The sequence below is a fragment of the Manacus vitellinus genome, unplaced genomic scaffold (assembly GCF_001715985.3).
Source record: "Manacus vitellinus isolate BGI_N305 unplaced genomic scaffold, ASM171598v3 scaffold_97_pilon, whole genome shotgun sequence".
Classification (NCBI taxonomy): domain Eukaryota; kingdom Metazoa; phylum Chordata; class Aves; order Passeriformes; family Pipridae; genus Manacus; species Manacus vitellinus.
This window is the reverse complement of record NW_021940906.1, coordinates 515649-541802: the sequence shown is the minus strand read 5'-3', so window position 1 is coordinate 541802 and position 26154 is coordinate 515649. Positions and strand designations below refer to the sequence as shown.

Here is a 26154-nt window from a genome sequence, read left to right as displayed (position 1 = left end):
CTCCCTGTGCCCTGGTCCCGCGGTCACCCTGCGGGGGCGGGCAGGGAGCAGCGGGCGCGGAAGGCAGCCAGAGATTCAGGGGTTCGCCACCGAGCATCCCAGGGCAGCCTGGAGTGAGCTCTCTCACAGCCAGCTTGGCCTTCCAGTCTGGACCTCTCGAGTATGGCTTCCTGGGATGCTCCTTGGGCATCCCTCCATCTGGGATGCTCTTTCATCATCCCTCCACCTGGGATGCTCCTTGGGTATCTCTCCACTGGTGGTCGGCTGGAATAAAGTCAGGTGATCCTTTAATCCATGAGAAGACCCTCTGCCTCTTTTTAACTGATTGCTTCCTCCTCTGTAGTTGAGAGAAACAGTTCTCCCCCATGTCGAGTTTCTCCCATCAGAATTGCCCTTCATCCTCCGGGGTTGCTTTGCAGTTCAGCTGTACACATCCAACTCCCCAGGCCCATGTTCTCACCCCCTGCCCTCTGCCCTGTCCCACTGTGCCCACAGGTGAAGCTCCCACTGCCCGTTTTTGCCCTGTGCCCTCTGGTGCCATCGGGATAAAGCCACTGCATACAGGTGTGCGGGAACAGCTCTTCTGGGAGCACTAGGCCTCTCGTGTCACACCCAGAATTCGATATGGTTTTGGCTGTGCTGGTGCCCACAGATGGGGTGGCTGGAGGGGCTCCTACTCTCCTGATATGGAAACACACTTGTCCAACACTGTGTTGCAGGAGCTAGCTGTCCTTCTCCATGGCTCAGAGCCCGTGGGCGGCTCCGCTCTCTACTGTCCCCTCTGCAGCAGCTCCAGAGCTGAGGTGCCCCTGGTTCTCGAAAGCGTTGGTTCCCCTGTGAAGCCACATCTCCTTCACAGCCCCTATGAAAGCCAAATAGGGTTTGGTGGCTTGTCTTTCAAAGGGTGAACATTGGTGGTGGGATGGGCACCTGCACATTGGCTGTCCAGGCTGCTCCTGGCCCCCACTGCTCCCGACCGAGCCCTTCCAGCTGCTCCTGTCCCCAAACCATGGCCCTGCTCTCCCCATACAGCACTGGTGGTCAGGGAGACTAAGTGACTAGGGCCGCATGAGATGTCTGTGGTGGAGAACGAAGGTGCTTCTGTGTGGTGGCACGGCTGTGGCCTGCCCTCTCCTATGGTTGCTCCCTGGTGTTCATGTCCCCTCGTGCTGGGCTGGCCTGTCACCAGACCTACAGGAGCAGAGCAGAGGGCCGGTGTCCTAGAGGGACTGAGCAGAGGAGCCCAGCTCACTCCTTGCTGTTGCCCCACTGGTGGGGCTGGGGCCTCGCTTGGAGGTGCCATGGGCTGTATGTGACATCCCTCCCCAATGGCTTCCCCTGCCTAGGCCTGTCGTGGCCCCCACCCAAGGCCACCAGCCAGTCCTCCCACTCTGCCCACACGCTCCAGGCCCAACTCACTTAGACCAGAGAAGCTGGTGAGGGGCTCAGTGAGTGCTCAGAGGCACAGTCTGGGAAAGCTGAGCATTTCCTCCTTGCACTCCTAAACCACCACAGCATGAATGAGATTAAATTCACCCTGAGGGGATTCCCTGGCTGTGGGGAGTTTACTCCTACTTGCAGCATCACTGAAACTAAAACTACCTCCGTTCCTGGCCCCAGAAGAGCTGCACCCAGGAAGTCTTGTTAATGTCACAGCGAGGACTGGGCTGGCTGTCCCCATGGTGACACCACCTGCCAGAGCAGACAGAGGCAGGCGGGGTGATGGGGAATGCGGGCTTTCGGGCTCACTCCCTTCTCCCTTTCCAAATCCAGGAAACATCTCCTGTGTGGAGGGACAAGCTTCTTATCTTGTCTTTTCCACTTGGTGCTCCTCTTTTTCCCACCACAGGTGTGCAGGGCACTGCAGCCCATGAAAAGATTCATCCAGGAGCCCTGGATGGTGCCCTGAGCCGCTTGGTCCTTTCAGTGCCTGGCAGGGATGGGCACGTCCTCACAGCTGCCCCAGCAGCTCTGTGTGCCCAGCAGTGATGGGGGACAGGCAGGGCATGCTCAGGTGTCCTCCTGGCTGTGAAGGTGGCAGCTGACACTCGCAGAAATTCAAGGCACCTTTCAGAGCAAAAAAGAGACTTTTTCATCCTGATGAGCTGTGTTTGCTGCCCAGCAAGCCCCTGCCCCACTGCTTTGCCATCTTGGAGCCAGGCATTGGGGTGAGTGGCTTCATTTCCCAGTGGGCCTCATCCTCCAGAGGAAGCAGAGTCCTTCTTGACGTCGGAGCGGGTGAATGTCCTGAGGCCTCCAGTTTGCAGGTTTGCTCCTCTCTGCCCTCACCTTTCCATGCTTCCCTAGAGGTATTTTCTGTGCCCAGGCCACGTTTTGCTTTGCCTCTGTTTTGCTCAGGTGCTTTAGCTGAAACACAGCTCCGCATAAAGCTGCTGGATTTTTTTTTTTATATCTAAATTTCCTTTTCTTCAGTCCTGCTGCATTTCAGAGACCTCTTTTCAAGTCAGCGCTAAGGACCCCTTCAAGCGGAGCAGTAACTGGGCCCATCACCGAAGACTGATGAATGGACTGAAACGGAGCAAAATTCAGGCGGTTTTTGTCCCTCTTAATCTCTAGGGAAGTCAGTTTGGAATAACTAGAGCTAAACTAAGGGATCAGTAGAATGACTGAAAGCAGCATCTGAGCCAGAAAGGCTCTTGAGAGCTGTGATCAATGGGGAAGGTGATAGCCATGCTGGAAGGGGCTCCATGTAACATTAGTGCTGGGTAAACACTGCAGTAAGAGTCCTGAGTTGCTCAATAACTCACACTTGTTTTCTCCCTGCTGCCCACAAAGACCCAGACTCCTTCCTGAAGTCTGCACGTCTCCAGCGCCTGCCCTCATCCTCCTCGGAGATGGGAAGCCAGGATGTGTCCCCTCTCCAGGAGACCAGCAAGGACCCTTTCTCTGGAGACTGCAGCTGCCAGCAGGATGGGCTGACTGTCATCATCACTGCCTGCCTGACCTTCGCCACGGGCGTCACAGTGGCCCTCATCATGCAGATCTATTTTGGGGACCCTCAGGTAAGACAAAACGCTGGCTTTACAGTTGGGCTTTGGCTCCGAAAATAGGAGAAGCTCCCTAACTTTCCTCCTGTCCACAGTTTGGCAGGGTGAGTGCTGGTGAGCCACAGCCAGTGTCAGCAAGGACCTGTACCCCAAATTGTCTCAAAAACTTTTTACTGCACCTGGAGGTTGTGCTTGGAGAGCCAAGCTGGGCTCAGTGCCTGCCCAGTGGCCAGGGTGTGGGGGGCTGTTTGGGGGTGCTGCTGGGGGGGAACAGACAGCCCCACTGCCATGACTCCAGCTGAGGTTTGAGCCTGGTGTGAGTGCTTTCCAAAAACAGTCCTTATTTAGACAATAGGCATCTTGTCCACTTGGAGAGAGTTTTATGGATTATGGGCATAAATCACCTTTGTACCACTGAGTTAAAATCAAGCTTTTAAAACATCCTGTGACTGCATTAGCACTGGTGCTGGTACCAGGGAAGGATGAGAGCAAATCATGGTACTGAGGGGGACGTTGCATTCTTTGTAGCTATATTCCCATTCCCAGTGACCACCTCCTGCAACGCAGTGACAGCACTCATTGGTCACCCATTGCTCTTGAGGATTAGTCTGACCTTGCTCTGGGGTTGTGGGAGACGGAGTTGTGGCTTCCCCAGCTTAGCATGTCTGCTGTTGTAAGTTGTTTGAGCTGATGGCATGGCTACACGCAGCTGCCCTGGAGCAGTGGTGTGCCAAGGGACATATGACTCCCACCAGCATTTGGAGGCACCTTAAAATGCAGATCAGCCATGACTTTGGCACTGGCCTTCAGGTCCCACATTGTTGGGTGAAGATCTGGGCTGCACTGGCACTGCTCCCTGGGCACAACCGCTCTGCTCTTCCGGCAGCTCTTCCACCGCGGCGCCGTGGTGACGGACGCAGCTCCCTGCACGGCACTGGGCACGGAGGTGCTGGGCAGGCAGGGCTCCTCGGTGGACGCAGCCATCGCCTCAGCCCTCTGCGCAGGCATCGTCAACCCCCACACCTCAGGGCTTGGAGGGTAAGTGTTGGTCACTCACCCTGGACTGTCACCTCCAGTTGTCCTCAAGGAAGTGGTTTCATAGAATCCCAGAATGGGAAGGGACCTTAAAGCTCTTCTCATTCCATCCCTCTGCCGTGGGCAGGGACACCTTTCACTATCCCATGTTGCTCCAAGCCCTGTTCAACCTGGCCTTGAACACTTCCAAGGATGGGGCAGCCACAGCTTCTCTGGGCAACTATCTTGTGAAAAGTCCCTCTCAGCTGAGAAGTGCCTTCATGGCAGCATGAGATCCAGTGTGTAGTACTAGGTCTCTGACATCAGGTGGTGGATGTGTCCTTGTCTGCACAGGGACAGAGACCCTTCCTGTGCACCTTGGTGACAGTGAAGGACAGAGACTCCCAGGGAGGGAGAAGCTCTGTCTGCCATAGTGGCTGCCAGGAAGCCCCAGGCCCAAGAGGGCTAACAAGCCCCACTGTGAGTGTGCCAGGAGCTGGCAATGCTCAATCCCAGTGCTTTCAGAGCCTGAGTTCTCCCTTCCATAAGCTGTGCTCCTGAGATCGGGGTCCAATACCAGCTCTAGGCAGCTGCCAGGGAGGCATGGCAGTGAGGGATGGCCTTCTTCCAACCCTCATCCCCAGGGTGGCATCCACGTGAGCCTTATGCTCCTGGCTCTGCAGGAGGGCTCAGCAGCGTTGCATAAACCACAGCCATCTAATACCTGCTCCAGCTGCACCACCCATTGCTGGTGTAAACAAACACTCTTTTGTTGCAAAACTGCTCATATTAGAAAGAAAATCCCAGATTGTCCCCACCTGGCATTGGAACAGAGCCAGTAGCTCCCTGGCCAGGCTGGCAGGGACTGATCCAACCTCACCAAGCTCAGCACAGGGCTGCCTGCATCCCACACTGGCTCTGCTTTGGCTGTCCTGGTGTGTGCTCTGGGGAAGGACAGCAGCATTCCCCACACCAGCTGGGGCTGGTGACCTGCCACAGTGACCTGTCACGCTGGCCCCAGTGGCACTCGCACTCTTCATTTTGGCTCTACGGCAGCAGCTGTTGCAGGAACAGCCGGTGCCGTGCCCTGACCCCCCTCTCGCTGCAGGGGTGGGGTGATGCTGGTCCATGACATCCGGAAGAACAGGAGCTGGGTGATTGACTTCCGTGAGGTGGCTCCCCTGGGCATCCCTTTGGAAGGGGACCTGCAGCAGGACACCAAGGTGAGGACCAGTGTCCCACAGCCACCCCTTCAGGGCTGCTGTCTCCAGCTCTCCTCCCTGCAACCCTCAGGCTGGGGGCAGATGCCCAGCAAAGCAACAGGAGGCCTCTTACCATCAGAGTTCCTGGGCCTTACAGACATGGGGAATCCAAGGAAAATATTGCCTTTTCAGCCCCAAAATGCCTGCAGGGCTTGGGGAGTAAAGAGGTATGTCCCTCTGGCAGGGGAGAACCAGGAGAACAAGAGCTCCAAGAAGGAGCATAATCCCAGGTCATCCTGCTGAGTTATTTCTCCTGACCAAACTGGGTTGAGAACAAGATTGAATTTGACTCTTTCCTTCCAAAACCTTTTATTCCCTAATTGTGTTGTTACAGACCTCTTCCTCTCTTGTAACTATGCAGATAGTTCCAAAGCGAGCATGACTTGCATCTCCTTGACTTGCATTTGGGGACCATGTGCTATATCCTCATGGAAAGGAGACTATTCTTCCTTTTTGTCCTTCCTGTTTTACAGCCAGGTCTGCTCGTGGGGGTGCCAGGCATGATACAAGGGATGCACCAGGCACATCAGTTACATGGCAGGTAAGACACAAGGCTGGCACAGGCTGTGCCCTGGGGTCCCCACTGGAGAGCTGGGAGCACACAAGGCCTTGCCATCAGATAATGTTCTCAGCCACCAGTCAAAACCATTAGCTGAGAGGTACTTGGAGGCTTGTGTTGAAAAAGATGTTCATTTTTTGATACTTAATGTACAAAAGAAAGAATTTGCTTGGTCAGGTTTTCTGTAAAGTGAAATGCTGGCTAACAGGACAGATAATAAACGTTCTCTTGGACACAGGCACAGCACATTTCCATGCTTGTCTGTGTATTTTTATTCTCTCCTTAGCTGGATCCTAGGAAGTATGGCTGCCCTTAGCGCCCTGTTGGGATAGAGAGGGAGGGATCTAGATGACTTGCTCAGGGCCAGAGCCTGGCTTCAGATTTTGCTCCTGAGATACCCCTTTCCCCATCCATGTACTGCCATTCCTCTCTGGTGCACATCCTGGAGCACTGAGATGATCCTGTTAAGAAGAAACAACCACTGAAAGCTCAGTGCTCCTTTTGGCCACTGCTGTCCCCATAGCCTGGTCTTTTAAGAGCCCCTGACCATAGAGCTGAGCCCTACACTTGCTCCCCACCACCCTGCCCCACTGCACCCCTAAGGCATGTTTCTCCTTGTCCTTTGGCAGACTCCCGTGGTCCGAGCTGCTGGACCTCGCAGCTGGTGTTGCCCAGAACGGCTTTAATGTCACACATGATTTGGGTGAGTACCTGATGGAAAGCCAAGGGTGACTGCTCAGCACAGGGCGGCCACTGGCCACTGCGCTGGGGTGTGAGGCAGCTGGGGATATAGGTGGTTATTCATGGGAAATCAAGGCTCTTTGGACCTGGAGATGGATGATGTTGGGAGCTGAGCAATACATAAACCATGGTCAGAGCATGGTGGCAGCAAAACTGGAGCCTTTTGCTATGGCTGGTCAGAGCCAGGTCAGAGCAGCCCACACTGGGCAGCACCCAGGGTCCAGCAGGGAAGGGCACTGAGGCTTCTTTGTGTTTCCTTTGCAGCTCCAATGGATCCATGATCCAGCCTCCCTCTAGTTTTGCAATAGGGCCAGAGGCAGCAGCAAGCCCCCAACATCCCCAGTGGGTGCACAGTGACTCCAGGTCCCCTGCACCTTCCTGATCCCTACTGTTTCTGGATGTCTTTCCCCTTCTCACCTTCAGCCAAAGCCCTGAGTGAACTGAAGGACCTGAACTACTCTGACCGATTCCAGGAGCTGTTCCTGCCGGATGGGCAGCCCCTCCTGCCCGGCACGTTTGTCCGGCGCCTGGATCTCGCGGCCGTCCTGGAGCTGGTGGGGGCAGAAGGGGTGTCAGCCTTCTACAGCGGAAACTTGACCCAGGAGATGATCTCTGAGGTGAGCCAGGACTGTCCCTGTCTCCTACCGGGGTGGGGCTGCCACTTGCTATGTCACCTGCCCAAGGAGAAAAGCCAAGTGTCAGCACAGTGATGAGGACAGATGCATGGAACCTCCTTTTTCCTTTCTGTCCCCGTCCCTGCAGTGCTGTAAGTGACACACAGGCCATTCCCACAGCCCTCAGAAGTGAAACCTCCAATTCCTCTATAACCAGGAGAGACTGTTTTATTGAAGGAAAAAAAATTATGAGGCCTCTCTAGGCTGTGTTAGTTTAAGTGGCAACCCCTTTTCACCCAGAATTAGAGGTGCCCCACTGATGAGAAACAAGTTGTTGTTGTTGTCATTAATGGGACTATAAGATAAAGACTCTAGGAAGATGGTTTAAAAATAAAACTGAGCCATGTGAACAGAGGATTAGACAGGCTTGGTCCCACGTGGGGTTGCCCTAGTTTAACTCTTGTTGTTAGATGTGCTCTGGAAAAAATATCAATGACAAACAAAGCACTTATTCTGTTAAAAAAAAAACCTACAACTTTTATACTTGTGCGGCTGCAGTCAGAGTGGTTGGCAGCACTGTTTTTTCCAACCACTATGGTTCAAGTGATGCATCTTCAGTATCTGGTGAGTAATCTGGAATGGGTTCACTCTGCTCAAGCCTTAGAGATTTGTGAGCTCTGTGTTTGGAAATATACAGTTCACCTGGGCCACAGCGCAGGTGAAGGATGAGGAACAGGAAAAGTCCCAAACTTGTAAGCATCTCTTCAGCTAAACCTTGCTTTGTCACCACATTTCCCTGACCTGGGGCTGCTGCAGGGAAACACAAATTCTCTATGGAGGAGCAAGGCCCAGGGTTGCTACACCAAAGACCCTGGCAAGCTCTGGCATTCAGTACACAATTCCAGCTTTGGCTGCAGAGCAAAGTGCTGGCTTCCCACAGGGAAGACATCCATGTGGTGAAATCAAGCACTGCTCCAAAATGTCCCTTTGCTTCCAGGCACAGGTGCAAAAAAGTGCTCTCTGGGGAATTTGAGATGGTGTCTGCAGCGTGTGGCTGACTGGGGCTTCTCCCGTTTCTGCGCCATCCTGCTCCTCCTGCCCTGGTCTCCGCTGGCCGGGCTCCAAGGAAGCAGCTCTTGGCACAGGCACCGGTGGCTCAGCACAGCCCTTGGATTCAACCGGCCTTTTCCCTGAGAAGGAAATGGGGATCTCAAGTAGGAGAGACATCTTTAGCCACTTTGGGTTGGTTTGACATGCTGGCTCCACAACATGCCCTGCATTAGCTTTCCTTGTCCAGTGATTCATCCAGTTCTGCCAGAGAAGGAGTTTTGCTGCCGAGTAAGCTGGCTGGGTTAGAGATCAGAGCACACACAGGTGGTTTGTTCCTACCTTTTTTTGAATGAGAATCCAAAGGACTTACAGCAGCAACTCACCCCAGCAGAACATCTAACCAGGCCGTGTGGCTTCTCCTAGGTGGAAGAAAAGAGTTGGCCCATTAGCACCTGTACACTGTCACCTCCTTCAGGGCAGGTTAAGATCAGCAGAGTGCAACTCATAGAGTCATGGAATCACAGAATATCCTGAGTTGGAAGTGACCTTACAAGGATCATCGAGTCCAACTCTTGGCTCTGCACAAGACACCCCAGCAATTCCACCATGTGCCTGAGAATGTTGTCCAAATGTTCCATAAGCTCTGGCTGGGTTGGGGCTGTGACCACTGCCCTGGGGATCCTGTTTCCAGTGTCTGACCATCCTCTGATGGTCCTACCTCATCTCCATCATGACTCAACAACAGAAGACCTGCAGTGGAGGGAGTCGCCCATCTTTACCATGTTCATGAAAATTAACAACCCTAGTAAATTGTACCTCTAGGAGAGTCTTACAGGAGGACCAAGACTACAGCAGACCCACGGTCACCTGAAATAATTTCAAATAGAGTGGGAATTGTGATTTTTTTAATTGAGATTTCTAGTGATGGCCACCTGCTACACCCAGGTTCCTTCTCTCCTGGATCTATGTATAACTCTAAACCTTAACACACTAGTGCTTGCCACCCAGGGCAGAGAAGACTACAGGGCTGTGCCAGTCCCCATCTTCCTGGGCAGGCAGAACGTCTTCAGAGCACCCCTGCGGTGGGTGAGCTGCAGAGCCTTCCCACACTGGTGAATGGTGAGCCAGGCCAACAAGGCCATGAAAGCACAGATTTGCAGGTTATCCCAAGGAATGTGGCACTTGGCTTGGGAATCTCAATGGTGTTTGTTTGACAGTGAGGCGTGAGTCCCTCTGGTCCAGCACGAGGAGCATAGAGAGCCTTGACCCAGCCTGCTCAGTGTGTGCTGCTTTACTCTCATGCAGGTCAACAACTACGGTGGAGTCTTGGTGGAGGAAGACTTCAGCAATTACAGTGTCACAGTGGAGGATCCCATCCACACAGTCTATCAAGGTAAACTCTGACCCATTGTCATGCAACTCCAGGTAAATGTTTGCTTCACCTGGCAAGAGGTGCCAACAGTATTTAACAAGAGCTGAAGTTAAAGCTGTGCTCAGGTGTCTGCAGAAAGTCCTTCTACGCAGCTTCCTGCTCTTGCCTGCTGACAGTGATGCATCATGGGTTCAGGAGGTTTTCAGCACTTTGAAATGTTTTTTCCCATGATAGTGACAAATGGTATTTTGATAGTGTTGAAGTGTGAAGGTGCAACATGGTCCATCTTGATGCAATGTCTGCATAAGAAGCTGGATCATAGGCCAGCAGCTACATCTGAAGACAGTTCCCAAACTTGAGCTACAAGGGAGAAAAGCTGACTTTATGCAAGAAGTTTCTAAAATGTCTTTCTTTTCTAGCAATCCCTGTATTTACTCTCCTTATAGCTGTAATGTTGCAAACCTGTTTTATACGCAGCCTTTCAGTACTTAAAGGGGGCTTATAAAAACAGGGAACATGACTTTTAACATGGGCAGATAGTGACAGGAGAATGGGGGTGGTTTCAAACTAAAAGAGAAGAGGTATAGAAGCAATTCTGTGGTTAGGAAGCAATTCTTCCCTATGAAGTTGGTGAGACCCTGGCACAGGTTTCCCAGAGAAGCTCTGGCTGCCCCATCTCTGGAAGTGTCCCAAGGCCAGGTTGGAACTGGGCTTGGAGCAACCTGGTCTAGTGGAAGGAGTCCCTACCCATGGCAGGGGGTTGGTGTTGAATGAACTTTAAGGTCTCTTCCTTTCCAACCCAAACCATTTCATGATCCTATCTCTATTTTTCCATACTCAGTCCAGAAACCAAAAGCCAACCAATAGGAGCTGAATCTCAGATGTTAAAAAAGCATTCCTATTTGGGCTTCTTTAATCCTTCATAAAGAAAGAGCAAGATACAACAGGAATGTTCTGAAAAATCCTTCTCAAATCATGTTGCTTTCTGTTATTTCCCCTTGAATCTGGAAGGATTTCCCTGTCCTCAAGGACACTAGCTCAGCGAGTATTCTAACTGGACAGTATCTGACAAAAGCAGCTTCATTCCTCTCTTCTTCCCTCCACAGGTCACCTTGTTTTCAGCCCCCCACCTCCACATGCAGGTCCTGCACTGATCACAGCACTGAACATCCTCGAGGGCTTTAACATCACAAGTAAAGGATCCAGGGGAAATAACTTGCACTGGATAGCAGAGGTAAGAAGAGGTTCAATAATTGGCTGAATTGCTTGTGCTGCTAGAGAAAAATTTATTTATTCCTTGATTGTACAGAAATGTTCATAGGCAATTCCCAAAGGAGAGCGAGCAGATAGACTGCTAAGGTGTAAAACTGAGTGGTGCTGCTGTCTCAGGGAGGTGCAGTGGCTGGAGTCTCCTGCTCAGCTGAGCTCTTTCTTGCTCAGGCAGAGCTTTCTCAGAACAAACTGCGACTTTTGCCCATATGCAGTCATCTCTTCAGAATGACCCCATAGCACCTGAGGGTGGTCCCATCTAGTTCCTTCACCTCTTAGCTCCAATGGCCCTGGCCATTCCAGAGCACCTAAAGGCACTGAAAGGAGTGCTGCAAGCAAAAGCCTATACGTGGTGATGACAAGGAGAACTGACCCAATACTTCATATTTTAAGAAAATATTTACATTTTTGCCCACCTCATGATCTCTGTGGTCCAGAATTTTTCCAGTATTTAGGACTGTCAGCCCTACCAAAACATTGTAGCTTCCCAGGAGGTCAAGCAATTGCTTTGACACTTGCTCTGTAAGCAGAGTTATGCTCTGAGATGCTTCACAGATCCACAGCCGGGCTTTATGAGTTGGGAATTTCAGTCAAGGATTTAACCACATCCTTGTAGCAGGCAGGACAGCAGGTGCTTGGAATTTATTATTTCTCAGCAAAAAGGTAACAGCTGGAGGTGTTTGTCTCAGTTTAACGATACAGAAATGTTTCGTTAGGAGGGCAGGATATGGGAAAAACAACCAAGCTCCTCCCTCTGAGTAATTATAACTTTGAAATTAAGGGGCTTCAGTCGAAAGGTGTGGAAAAGAAAAATAACAGCTATTTATTAAAGAAAAAAAAATATATAGGTAACACAACAAAAAACCAAGCCACAATCCCGTAACCCAACTTCCACCAAAGCCATGGAGTCCGTTCTGCCCCTCGGCGCAGTCACCGCCCTCCCGGCAGGGGGCGCTGTTGGGCGGTGGGGCGGTGTCGCTCCGTGGCCGGCAGCGAGGGGGCGCTGCAATTGGACGTGGCGCGGTGTCCGTCTCCGTGGCCGGCAGGGGCGCTGCCCGGCCTGGCCGCGGGTCCCAACCACGGGAGGCGCGCCCGGCGCAGCGCGGGCCCCGGGCTCGGGCAGCGGGAGGAGGGAAGCGGCCTCTTCCCGCCGTGGACTCACGCTGGCAAAGGCTGGCTCCGGCTGTGGGTTCCCTTCCTCGTCAAAAGGTGCTGGCTGCCGCCGTCACGGGAAAAAAAAAAAAAGAGGAAGAGGAAGGGAAGGGCGGCTCTTCCCCCACAGGCTCCCCCACACTGGCTTTTCGATGAATTCGAGGCAAATCCAGGCAGTAGAGCAGAGCAGAGTGCGGGGACTCGGGTGCGAAACGGGGTCTTCCTCGAGGACAGAAGAAAACCAGCCGCCCGTCCGAGCAGATGAGCTCCGACCCCGTCCCCGCCCCGAGAGCCGCGGAGAAACCAAGACCCTCCCCCCGAGGGAAAAAGAAAGGAGGAGGAAAAAAAATCCACCAAACCTGAGTTCTTCCTTCCCCCCCCCCCGCCCCCGCCGGCCTCGGGTAGAGGGAAACGGAAGAGTCCTGCTCCTTGCAGAGAGAAAGTCGTTAGCGTTTCGATAGGGCACTCGTTCAGGTCTGAGCCAGCGAACAATGAAGCCTGAACCTTACTCCACCCCAGCCAGGTTGGTGTGGAAAAAATTCACCGGAGGCTGAAAAAGTAAAACGAAAACTATAAGAGTGTTACACACTGCCAGGCCTTTGCAGAGGCACAGAAGTTTTACTCACCTGGGCTATTTTGAGCTCTCTTCAGGAAGCTTTGGGTGAGTCTATTTGCTCTGCATTTACACCAGGCCAAGAGTTTCAACTGTTGATTATCCTGGAACACCAACCTCCGGATCAAAGGCAGTCACTTCAGGAGATGTGTAACCCTGGTTACTCGGGGTCACACAGCTGAACATGTGGCTGAGGCTCAGTGCTAGGCCAGCACCAAGTATCCAGCCCTGGAACAGCCAGGGCCAAGATGTCCTTAATCTGTGCCCGAGGGGTGAACATGCTCTGCTTCTTTCAGTGGAGCTCTTCCTTGGCCATCAAGCCCTTGTACATCCCTGTATGATGTGATGGTCTGGAGACTGCTGCATGGAAACACCACATTCTCCAGAAGTTAATCATGTTCTACACTCTACACCAGTAGATAACTGAGGAGAAGCTGTTGCTTTGTGGCATATTCCGAACCACAGTCACACCTTGCTATCTGCCTGCAGGGGAGTGGACTGTCTTGAATCTTGAATGACCGTGGCAAGACCTGCAAGCTGAAAGTCAAGTGTGTTTCTGCTCAGCACAGGCTGGCTCCTTTGATGAGCCTTGCTCCTTGTGGCTCTCCTATGGCTGTGATGTAATCCTAGGGCTGGATAAACTGTGTCTTTTGAAATTGTATCTTCCCGTATTTAATCAACTGGCTTAGGCAGGATTCTGCATGTTTGAGAAACCAGATCCCTTCTGCCTTTCACACCATCATTTCCCAAAGTGTGCTGGGACTAATGCTTTCTGCTCAGACACTTTGGATGGCTTACAGCTAGGAGCTGGGTAGCAGCTAGTGAGCAGAACAGCTCATTTCTGCTCGGCACTGGTGCTGTGCCAGCAGAGCTGGCAGCCAGAGGCAATAGTGAGCCTAGGACCCACTCTCCCACTGGGATTCAGTCTGGTCTCTGCTGTTGTGGTGACCACTTGGGAAAGGAAATAGAAAGTAAATGGCATCCTGGTGACCTGTCTGCCAGCTGGCAATGAAGCTGAACCACTGAGCTGGGTGTCAGCTCCTGCCAAGTGTGTTCCATTTGTGGCTTCCCACTGACAGAGGACAGGGATAGATGGGATATTGGTAAGGAATTCTTTCCTGTGAGGGTGGTGAGACCCTGGCACAGGTTGCCCAGAGAAGCTGTGGCTGCCCCATCCCTGGAAGTGTCCAAGGCCAGGTTGGACAGGGCTTGGAGCAACCTGGTCTAGTGGAAGGTGTCCCTGTCCATGGCAGGAGTTGGAACAAGATGATCTTTAAGGTCCCTTCCATCCAAACCCATCTGTGATTCTGTGACTGTACAAACACTTCTGGATACACTCAGCTCCCATAGCACATTTTGCCTTCCCTTCTGTTCCCTCCTCTCCAGTCTCTTCCCCTCCCTCTCCTTTCCTTTCCCCCCCCCCCGCCCTCACCTTCTGCTCTCCTCCTTCTCTGTTCTCTTCTCTTTTCTTTCTTTTCTTTCTTTAGACGTTAAAAATAGCTCTGAGTCTAGCGAGCAACCTGGGAGACCCGTCTGGTGACATGTCCATCGCTCACACAGCAGAAGGGATGGTGAGGTAGGTCTGAGGTGACTGGCACAGTGACAGTTGCAAGATGTGTGGTTGATATCATTTCTGGGTTTGCTGTGCCCTGAGCTTTTTCTGTTTTACTGAGGAAAGGTCAGTCTTTGAGTGCCCTCCCACGTATCACTCTTCCACAAAGATCACAGCTGATACCCCAGGGCTCTGGGGATGGGTCACAGGATGTCCTCACACAGAGGTTTGCTGCATCCAGCTTGAACCTGAGGGTTCCTTCCACTTCCTCACACCTGTAAACATTCCCTCTCAGTGGGTCCGACAAACAGCCATGACCATGGGCATAGGCATGGCCAGAAAAGCTATTTCTGCCTCTCCCTGCCCACCGTAGTGGTTGGTGCCTTGCAGAACACCCAGATGTGTGGGAGAGACCAGGCCTGAGGTTTCAGCCTAGCCTCCCACCTCAGAGCCAGGTTTAGCCATGATTGGTGGCCAGAGCTGGTCCTGACTTGCCCTCCTCCTGAGTGCTAGCATTCAGCTGGGAGGGCCACCTTGTCCTTTGGGGGGGCATTTACTTCTGATGAGGGTAAACATGGGTAGACAGAGCCTTTGAAGGTCCACGGCATTGTCTCTCTGTGCATACTGAGCCATCTTGTCTCCTTCTATGGGGTGAACCAAAGGAGCTCCTGTCCCAGTGCAGCCCCTCAGGGAACACTGCAGTACACACTGTGTAGCTGTACCCTGCAGAGAGACCAGGAGATGTCCAGCTTCCCAGGCTCATGGCTTGCTTCCTTCTCTCCCTCCCTCCTTGCTGAAGTAAATCAGAAGCTAATTCCCTACGCCAGCTGATTAATGACTCCCAGTCCTTCCCATCCGATCTCCACATCCCTCACTTCTCCGTGGAGAGCGGCCCAGCTGCCAGCCAGGTCCTTGTCATGGGGCCCGACGACTTCATCGTCACAGTTGTGAGGTAAAGGATTTACTTCTTCCCTCCACAGTGTGCTCAGGGGGCGGGAGCAGGGACAAGAAAGCGGGTTCAACAGGACAGGATGGGACCAGCCCTGGAGCAGCTTGGCCATTCTGTCCCAGTTAGTGCTGCAACAGAGCAGTGGGGTGGAGATGTGTGGGGGTGGTGCTGCTCTACCCCGTGCAATCCTGTAGCCTTCTCACATTGAAACAGGGCTGGAGGGGCCTGAATCTGCTGGGGAAGAAGTGATGGCCAAATTTGAGGATGATGTGGGCATGGAGGCAGATCCATCACATCAAGGGGAATCCTTAAACACAGGGAGGGACAGAGCTGCTATGGCCCACATGGTTCCTACTCCTAAGTACATGGAAACTGTTACTCCTCACATCTAACCAGTCCTAAAGAACCACCAAAGAGTCTCTATCAAGCCAAGATGGGATGAAAAGTTGGAGCCCTAAAAGCCTCAAGGTGTACAAAAATCCCTGGGATGATTTTTACAAGACTTCTTTGTGTTTCTTTTCAGTTCTTTGAATCGTCCCTTTGGCAGTGGAATCATAACACCCTCTGGAATCCTCCTCAACAGCCAGATGTTGGACTTCTCCTGGCAAAACAAAACAATGAACCACTCCATTTCCAGGCCGGTAATGAATGACATGACAAATTCTTTATTTGGGCTACCTGCATCTTTTTTTTTTTTTCAGTTTTATTCTCATCTTCACAACAGGGAGCCTATTTAATGCCTTACTGATAACTGAGAGACAATAGTCTGTAGAAAGCTGCTGTTTTTCACTATATGAGTACTGAAAGAGGAAACAGAAGGCTCCATGTGTATCAGTTAGTTATCATTACAAGGCAATTTTATCAAGCGATAGTTACCTATTTTCCCTGCAGTCCAGATGTACTTTAAGCAACTGTGTGCACTTAATGAATTCATGAATTGTTGCTCCGCAGGTTAAAAAGTAACATATAGCAGCAAAAAAGCTTCAGGTCTTGGAAGGAAACAATTATAGATCGCACTGGTGGCTTTCAGTGCTGCCTTGTGTATTGTAAAACCACCCCACTTTGCTGGGCTGGTACTTTCAAAGTGGGTGACCGGTTCCATGTTCCCTCTGTAAGAGTCAGCTTGTTGACATTTTTGGGGTGTCTTTTCTTCAATTGCAGCAAAATCTCATTCAGCCTCGGAAACGGCCCCTGTCCTTCCTGCTGCCCACCATTGTGAGGCCTTCTGAGGGCATGTGTGGGACGTACCTGTGTCTGGGGGCCAACAACGGGGAGAGAGCCTTGAGCAGCATCGTCCAGGTCAGTGCTGTGTCCTCTTAGAGTAGCTGCTGAGCTCAAGGCTGAGTAGGGTCTCCTCCCACAGTGCAGCCTTTTCCTTCCTAATTGTCCCAGGCTGTGCCAAAACTGGTGGCCACAGGACTACCAGATCAATCTTTGATGCCACCACTTCCACACTTATGGTGTCTCAAATCTCTAAGAGCCACCAGTTTACTTCTCTTGTACCTTTCCTGGTAGCACCACTCATAGTTGTAGAGGAGAAGCATTTTGGCAAAACCTGTAATGGTTTTTGTCATTTGTATCTGTTCAAAGCTCGTCTTAAGGATCATTAAGAAAAAAAGGAACACTCTGTATTCAGAGAGTTGCAGGAAACTGGCACCCTTTAGCCCTTTTCCTTATGAGAAGTTCCTTTTACTGCATTCCTGACTGAATTCCTCCCTGCTCAACACTTGCTATAAATTGGGCAGCTCCTCTTAATTTATGATTTGTAATGAGGTGAAGTACTTGCCAATAGCTTGATTGCGTGTACAACATTTTTTTTAGCTAAAAAGAAAGGCACAAGAACAGCTCCCAGTTTCCTTACCTTTTAGAAAGCATTATTCAGAGCAAAATTCAGAAGCCAAGCATCGCTTCCTGGTGCTTTGTTTGGAGAAGGCACATGCTGAGCTTTTGGCTGTTAGAAACACTTATTTACAGATTACGTCATGTTCCAGACACACAACTCTGCTAGTTTGGCAGGAACTATGTGACAAAAAGCCCATGCAATCCTGAAAATTTCCTACTTTTCCACCAACAACATACAGGCCCTATTTCAAGGACCTCTTAGTGTGTGCATGCAGTTTATTAAATGGTTGAAAATCTTCTTTGCCTGCTGCATCTGCAGATGTTGGAGCCACCAAATTGTGGGATGCTTAGGAAGCTGGCCTCTCCTATTCTTGCCACTTTTTTTTTTTTTTTTTTTTTTTTGTTATTGAGGGTATTTTGTTCCCTTGCAGGTTTTGGTAAATGTTTTAACATTTCACAAGAATCTGAGTGAAAGTTTGTCACTTGGTCGACTTCACCCACAGCTTCAGTCCAACACCTTGCAGGTTGACAGTGAGTATGGACAGTGGGTGGGGTGCAGCCTACAAATCCAGTGTGTTTAGGAAAAGGGTAGGATTTTCTTGGCATACTGCTATGGAAGTGCCTCAGCCCAGAGCACAGCTCACTGTGTTCTAGGGTTCCCATGGCTGTAGAGGGTTTTGGGGAAGACAAAAAGCAGAATCCAGCTTCTTCAAAGCCTGGAGCCCTTGCTAAGCTATGCCTTCTCCATCCTGGAAATGCTCCCTGGCTTGTCCAATACCACCAGTCCGAGCTCTTTCAGGTGCTTCTCCCCAGCCCTCCCTCCATCCCTACTCCCTCCTGGTAGCAGCCTTGTCCTGTCCTTAAAACCTTTTGGCAATCTGATGCCACTGAGGACACCCAAATAAACACCAGACAGGTTCTGAAAGCTTCCTACACTTTATTACCACTGCCATAAATTATATTCCTTCACTTTCCAGCCCATGTCCCTTAATTCCAGCAACTGGGGAGAAGACAAGGCTTATGGCAAGGTTTGTGGCTTGACAGTGCTGGAAGTGCAGCATCAGTGCTGGCACTCTGAGACTGTACTGTCAGCTCTTGTCCTTGATATTGCAAGTCTTGGTCTATCTGATGTTTTTCACACAGCCTGGTACCAATCAGAGCAAACCATAAGTGAAATTTGGTTCTCATTTCACACCAAATAGCCAAAGTTTCTGGGCTTTCCCATTTTAGAGGAAAATCTAAAAGGGGTCTGTCTAGTGTGACCTGCAGACTTGAAAACTAGGATGTAATTAAAACAAATTCAAAACTTCTTAGGATGTAATTAAAACAAATTCAAAACTTCAGAACATCCTAATTTGTGGGTTTGGACATTTTGACATCAATAAGGTACATGTTAAGACACATGTGCAATGTATAGAGCTTAAATACCAGTGGGGTTTCTGTGTGCCTGCTCGGTTTTGTCCAGCTGGATCCCCAGCTCCATGACCTCGGGCACTTCTATTCATACAGAAATTACAAACCATCAAATTAACAAAATAGAAGCAGAAGAGCAGCAGCCTAAGGTAGATGCCTGGAAGATTAAGAAATGTGTGCAGGGCAAGTTGGAAGGATTAGCACACAGTTTATCATTTGACAACTTGTTTTACTGTCATTTGGTTTCTGCTGCCTTGCATTTTATTTTGACTAAAAATTGTTAATATTCTTATTTGTAACTCAGAGTGGGCAGTGGGCATTGCCTCCTGTTCTCTAAGAATAACTACATTTGTTGCCAACAATGTATTTTCCCCTTTTCCCAAAGAGGAGAATCTTCCACATCCTTAAATGGTCTTGCAGATCTTGTCACACCCCATGGCACAAAGCAGTGGCCCCTTGACCCTTGGCTTGCCCAGCTGGAACCTTCTGAAGGGGCTGCAGGCAGGTTCCCCCCCACACCAGATCCCAGCAGGGTTAGACAGAGCTTCGCAACACAGGCAACGCTGTTAAAATTGCAGTTGCAATTAATTGCAGTTAAAAACTCCCCTTTTAAAATCCCTACAGGTGAGTTTCCTGAAGAAGATATAGAATTTCTTGTAGCCAGGGGCCACCAGGTGGATAAAGTCCCAGTGGTCTCCCTAGTTCACGGAGCCAGGAGAACCAACAGTTTCATCATTGGCCTGAAGGACCCCAGGAGTGCAGATGCTGCTGGAGCCACAATATTGTAGCACCTCCCAGGTGACCTGTTGTCTGAACAATGCTGACACACACCAACCCAAGTGATGTGCATGTTCTGAAGTGGCCTCTTCTCCAGCCCTGGGGGAGCCCCACCCAGACGTTCTGCACTCACCACCCCAGGCAGCACCAGGGAAGTCAGCAGCACCAACATGCAGCTCCCTGCTCTTGTTTTTTTTTGGGTTTTTTTGTTTTGTTTTTTTTATTTTTCATTTATTTGCATTGCAAGCAGCCCAGTCCTTGTTACAGGAATGCCAGGAGCACACTTTTCTTTTGGGAGAATCTTGCTAATAATTTCAGTCTTTCCAAAGCCAAGTTCTAGAACATTAGCAAAGGGAAAAACAGTTGATGATGATGCTGATATCTTCACTTCCCTATCTTTCCCAGAGCAATGGTTTTCAACAGCTCTAACAAATTCTTCCTCTAACAACTTGTACACCCTCCAATGGTTTTTTTACAGAGGTTCAGCCTCCTCCGTGGTAAATTTGAGCTTAGTGGTAATGGGCTTAATTTTCTTAGACACCTTTTGGAGATATTCTAGCAGTACTCCACAGATTTGTGAAAAACCACACACCACAGACTGCAAACCACATGGAGAGCATTTGGGTATGTTCAGGGCCTTCCTTCCACTGCCTTATCTCAGTCTACTCCGAAAGTCTAAATCAGGTCATTCCTACAGAGAAGCTTAGGATTTTCTGCTGACTGAATTCATGGCAGTACTCTAGCTCCATGTTTTTGTACTGGTGAGTCTATTGGAACAGCTGAAGAGAGTGAGAGAAAATGTACAAACCAACCCAAACACTACTGAGATAATTTTCTGCCTGCAGCATGTAGTGAAAATACAAGAATGCTTCTGCATTTCATGTCTGAAATCAAGTGAAGAAAGAACACCCCAGCTGACAGCTGCACCACTTCAGTCAGCCCATGTTTGGACATTTCCTGTTCTTTTTACTGGCAACTTAGAGACACCTGGCACTAAAAAATTCCTGAGTGATAATTTTCTGCGGTCTGAAATTTGTTGATGTCCTTCATGGTGCAAATGCATCTATGGCCACTGTACATATTATATATGTATGTCTGCTTATGGTTCTCTTGCTCCTTGATTTGATGATCACACCAGTCACACCCGACCTTCCTCCCAAGGGCCTCTGTGACACCCATCTGTTTGTAACTCACCCTCTGACACTTGTGGCCATTGGACATGGGGAGCAGGTGGGTCGTTTTGGGGCAGTTGGGGCCCCATGGCAGATAAATCAGACTAATCATTCCTGCCATCAGCCAGCCGTGGATCTCAGAACATCCTACGTGAAGCCTCACGTGTGGGGCTGAGCAAGGACAGAGGTGTTTTCATGCTCTGCTGAAGAGCAGCCACCCCTGAGAGGAGCATGGCAGTGCCAGCCAATGGCAACATCAGTGCTGTTTGCTGTTCCAAATTCCCTCAGCTGGGACGGGGGTGCAGCACTTCAGAACGTTGTCTTTGGCACACTGTGTTCTGTGCCACCAAGAAGAGACTTTCTTCACCACAGGGACACCAATCTATTTATTTATTTTTCTGTCGTCAGCACTAGAGTTGGTCACTGCCCAAAGTTGGAGTGTTCATAACGCTTCACGTGTCTTGGAGCAGACCTTTTCAGGCTCCACGGGAAGGGAAGGTGGCAATTCCATGTGTTGAACCTCACTGGGGGAGATCTGGGTGTTTCTGGTCTGTCCCAGACCAGATCTGCCCCTCCGGCACAGAGATTCACTGTGCTCAGCTGCAAAATACCTGATCAGTTGTCACAGCAATACTTTGCATGAAATATCACAAAACACTTTGAAAGATGAAATTCCTCCTTATTAACTGAATTCACTAACTTCCGATGCTGGAAACTGTGTATATGTTTGGCAGTAAAAAGACTTTGGTCTTGATTCAAAAGGGCATTCACGTGCCCCGAGGTACAATTTCGCAGCAATTATTCATAATCTTAAAATAAAGCATGTTCCAAAGTGCTCTGCTGGATCATGGCCTATGTTGCAAAAAAGAGAAAACTGAAAACAATTGGAAGATAGTACTTAGGTCACCAGGTCATGGCTAAGATAAGTAAAGGTATTCTGAATTATTTCCCATTTTCTCTGTTTAAAAGCAGCATCAGTATAGCACAGATGTATTTGATATGGAAACCCTTAATCTGCTAATTGCCCCAGTGTCCCTGGTACTTGAGCCCATCTGTTGTGATAAGACTTGATGAATTTAATGTGAAGTACCAAGAAATACCTGATGTTTTCTTCAATGCAGGTAAGATGGACATTGGGAAACACAGGGCTGTATTCCAGAGACGTGTGTGTGCAGAGTCCCTGTGCTGATTTCAGCCAGGCCCTTGCAGGCATGTAACAGCTCTAAAGCAGAGTTTGTGCTTTGACTTTGACTTGAAATTGTCAGTGAGCAGCTCAGAACACAAAATACAAAGGGGCTAAGAAAAACAATAAAGGAACAAAATAAACACAAAGGAACAAAATAAACACAAACAAAATAAATTTTAAAAAATAGATGCCTTTGCCAAATATGCCAAATATTGCCTATGCCAATATATCATCTGGAACATGATCAACTTGTCTCTGCCCAGGCTCAAATTGCTCCTCATCGATGCACACTGGTTTTGCGTGGGGATAAACTGGAGCCAGGCTCTGCCACTGAGTGTGAGCAGTTTATCAGTGTTTCTCACAAGGGCTGCACGCCCCTCACAAGCACAGGTAACAAACTGCCTTGCTGGCTGTAGGTGCTGCTGCTCTCCCATGTGCATCAAGCACTGATGGCTGGGGGTGAAAGCCTGAAGGGGGGACGAGGCAGAAGCCAGTGCTGCCGTCCTGCAGCTAGGGGGGACGAGCCTGCTCTGGCCCTTGACTGTGCTGTTTTGTTCCCATCACTGTCCCATTTGCTGCCCAGGCACGGAGAGGAGCTGGAGCCCACCTTGCTCCCACCACTCTGGATGGGGCAGGTGCTGCTGGGACTGTCAGGGTGGTCAGTCACACTGTTGGTGCCACTCAGACTCCCCCACTGCCCCTGGTCACAGGGACCTGCTGAAGAGCAGCCCTGGGCACACAGGGCATTCCTGCCCTTCAGCAAGGACTGCCAGCAGCATGTCCTGCTCCATCTCTCGGGGGACTGGGGACTGTCAGAGGCAGATGAAGGCAGAGAGCTGCTGCTATAGGTGGGGCAGCAGGTTCTGTAGGTGGGGCAGCAGGTTCTGGTCCCTAGGCTCCAGGGATGATGACCAACATTCTGCAGCCCTGCCAGTGTCTCTCTGAGGGTCCTTCAGCTGGGGCAGCAAGTCTGAAAGTGCCCATTCAGTGTCAGCTGTTCAGCTGCTGCTGGAGGAGCTTGGACCCTACTGGGTCCTTCTGGCTGGACCATCTGAGAGCCTCCTTCTGCCTGCTGCCCAACCCAATAGGACTGACCCCGGACACTGGCTAGAGAGAAAGGGGAGTCAGGCCTCAGTAAACACCATGAGAGGAAAGCTGCATCTCTTTTATGAACATCAAAAACACTGAGAGTTTTGTAAGGTTTTGCAAAGAATCAGGTGGAGTGGGAAGAGCTCCTGTAGTACCCAGGTGTTTTCAGCAGTTTTGGAAACTTCTTCTAAACTTCAGTGATGGAAATCTGCACCTAGCCAGAGAAAGGAGAGCTCTGACAGGCAGAGCTGGTTTCAGAGAGGCAGGGAAACATCTAAAAGTGCCCACCTGTGCAGAGGGCAGATGGAGTAGGAGTACCAGAGCACTGACACATACTGTCCACAAAGGGCTCTCCAGTGGCCACAGCATTTTCAGGTGCAGATTGTCCTGTCAGAGCTGACCTGCTACCTGAGGAAGCATCCCATGTGACAACAGTTCCTGAGCAGCCATGGACCTTCACCCACCAGGACCATTCCCGGCACAGCTGGGGCTCCATATCCTCGGAGTCGAGGAGGAGAGGATGACTCCTGTGCACCCCCATCCTGTCTTATCACATCTATGACCAATTGCCCGCCTATCTCTTTCTCACCACACTCACAGTTCAACAAAATCCTAGGTCAAAAGTGACTGTGACTGCAATGCAACAGATCCCCGTTCCTTCTCTCCAAGTGAGCATTGTATGAGTGTTAGAGGAGAAATTACTTTGTTCAAGTAATTGTATAATATTTAAGTTTGGAAAAATCTAAAGCTGGTTATGAGTCTACCTAATTTTCCTGTATAATACCTGCCCTTTGAAAATACTGTCATATGAAATGTGTGTAAATAAAACCACAATTTTGATTGCCATGGTATCAAATGCATTTCTGTTCTGTTGTGGACAATGAAGCAGCTCAGACAGCTGTCTTTGCTGCAGGTAGCTGTCCTCTGCAGGTGACATGGTATTACTATGTATCATTGGTTTTGCAGCAAAACTTCAGCATCCAAAACAATCTGAGGGTCTGCTCGTGGAGGAGTTCCATAAACAGAATGACAGGACAGATTTAGCTCCAAAAGTAAGAGAATCACAGAATGGTTTAGGTTGGGAGGGACCTTAAGGATCATTCAGTTCCAGCATCCTCTGCCATGGGCAGGGATACCTTCCACTAGAGCAGGTTGTTCCAAGCCCTGGCCAACGTGGCCTTGAACACTTCCAGGGATGGGGCAGCCACAGCTCCTCCTGGGTTGGTTACGGTGTATAGAGGCTGGGCAAGATCCAAGAATATCCAAGTTCTCCAGTGTGGATCCAGGCTGTGCAGTAAGCTCAGCTCTGGAGATCAGCCTGAAGCCCAGCTCACTGCAGGACATGCCTGCGTGGGTGAGCAGCAGGACATCAGGGTGGCAGTGCTGGAGCTGTCCCATGTTTCTACTCTCTTTCTCCTCCATGTCATGTTATTCCCTTCTCCCCACTGCCAGCTGGCTCTCGGTCTCCTGTCACATGCCTTTCACCGCAACATGCAGGATGGCAAAGCCACCTGGGTTCCTCCAGCTGCTGGTCTTCAGCAGAGATGTCTCAGAAGGGTCCTTGGTTGTGTCCTGTCACCCTGGGGTCCCTTCAGCTCCACCTTCCCTTTGTTCCCTTACACTTGTGACAAAGATATTTTGAGAGAATTGGGATTAATTTTATTTATGTGGAGATTGTGCCAGTTCTGGTCTTTCCCAACAGTAAGCAGAAGCATCAGGAAAAGCAATGGGAAGCAGCAGGCTACAAATTGCGAAAGGGATGTCCAAGGCCCCACGCTGCAAACCCCATGAGTGATTAGGCACGGAGAGGTTATCCGTGTGGGACCTCTCAAGCCCAGATCAGAAAGTCACAGCACTTAGATGGCTCGAGCACATGTTGGTGAGATACCTCAGTACTGCACTTCCAGTGAAGTTGAGTTCTGGAAAAGAGCATTTTACTTGTTCTTGTTTGCTGTTGTATACAAGACATGCCCGGGATTAATGTACATAATGCAGACAAAACCATGCAAACCAAGGATCCTGAAGGACAATCTTGTATGACAAGCACAGCAACAGCAGGGGAAAGCATGCGTTTTTTTTTGGAAGCAGCACTGATCTCTCTGTGCCAGTGTGAGGAATGCCTTTGAGGGAAGATCAGGCCGCAGGAGGAAGTTTGGTGCAGCTGGGTTAAGAAGGGTCTCATGAAATAGAGGAAAACATGAACACAAATGGGGAAGGAAGGTAATTCCTGGGTACCAAAGAAATCTTTTCTCAGTTTCTTTGTGTTTCCAGCTGACTCAGAAGCCAAGAGCAGGGTGAGGCAAAGCCCAGGAATCATCCCTGCTCCAGCAAACGGTTGATCAGAGGTATCAAACATTCCTCTTTATTAGTCCTGTGACTGAGCCCTGTCTCCTCTTCTGACACCTCTGAGGGTTGTGGGGGGTTGGGGAAGGGCTTTGCCCTTGTCCCACCAGAGAGGTGCTAGAGGTGGGTCCCTGTCCCAGAGACTGCAGAAGACATAAAAAGGCACGAGCAGAACAATCCTTAAGTAAAGGATTCCTCTCTGTCTAATAGCAGGGAGCTTTAGAGCTGCACATGGGAAGGGAACAGGCAATCTGCCTGCAGCTCTGCCCACACCAACCAGATTTAATTATTAAGATAAGTCCTATACTAACCATGATGTTAATTATTTAGTTTTCGTGGTTTTTATGGAACGCATTTATACGTGAATTGATAAAAGTGTGGGGTTTTTCTGTGTTGCAAGTTATAGTGCCCAATGAGATGTGAATTCGTTGTATTTAGAAGATTTTCCAAACAAAAAAAAAAGCACTTCCCTTTTTTTCATGTCATTTATCTGTCAGTATTCCACATGAAGCCAAGGCTGGGGGGACTGAGAGGGCTGGCTCCAGCTGCACATCCTCTCCCGAAACTCCCTCTCAAGCCGCAAAACCTGCTCAAGTTACCGAACCATACATGGTTTTGCAGGTCCAAAGTCTTTATTTTTCCCATAAAGGCCTTTTGTTTGTTTTCCTACCCTGTAACAAGAATTGCCACTTGTTTCATTTCTTCCCCAGTGCCAGGCGAGAGCTTTCTGCTCCCAGCAATGACAGACAGCAAAACAGACGCTTCTGACTTTTTATATGAGCTGATCATGTCTCATAATAAAGGTTGTAGGATGAGACAAACGAGGGGGCTGTGTGTCCTGTGGGGATCCCCTCAGCTGTGAACCCTCATGTGCTGAGGGGCCTTGGTAGGGATCGACCATCACCCACTGGGGACTGCAGGCCCTTGGGCCTGTTCATTAATCACATAAATGGACTTTTAATTAAAATTCAGCTTTGTGGCCTTTGCTGAGTTCGTACCAGGTCCCTCTGGCTTCTTCCCCATCTCCCCGTGGTAAAACGAAAGTATAATTCACTGATATTCACAGGGTATATAAAGCCTTGGGACGAAATGCTCCGAACTAAAATTCCTCCGAATTAAAAACCTCATTTCCTGGAAATTTCCTATGAAAGCCTTAATTATTATTTTTCCTTAAACA

The 26154-nt window shown here is 50.0% G+C and overlaps 1 protein-coding gene across 1 annotated transcript; it reads left to right on the top strand.

Annotated features, from left to right (window-relative positions):
• The first annotated feature begins 2413 nt into the window (after positions 1–2413).
• Positions 2414–20287, top strand: GGT7 (gamma-glutamyltransferase 7). The gene is made up of 14 exons (XM_018086525.3): positions 2414–3023; positions 3895–4046; positions 5131–5245; positions 5758–5825; positions 6473–6546; positions 7008–7201; positions 9554–9641; positions 10727–10854; positions 14142–14230; positions 15006–15158; positions 15679–15796; positions 16317–16454; positions 17429–17528; positions 19035–20287. The coding sequence occupies exons 1-14, from the start codon at positions 2856–2858 to the stop codon at positions 19196–19198; spliced, it is 1749 nt and encodes a 582-aa protein (XP_017942014.1). The 5' UTR covers positions 2414–2855; the 3' UTR covers positions 19199–20287.
• The last annotated feature ends 5867 nt before the right edge of the window (positions 20288–26154 follow it).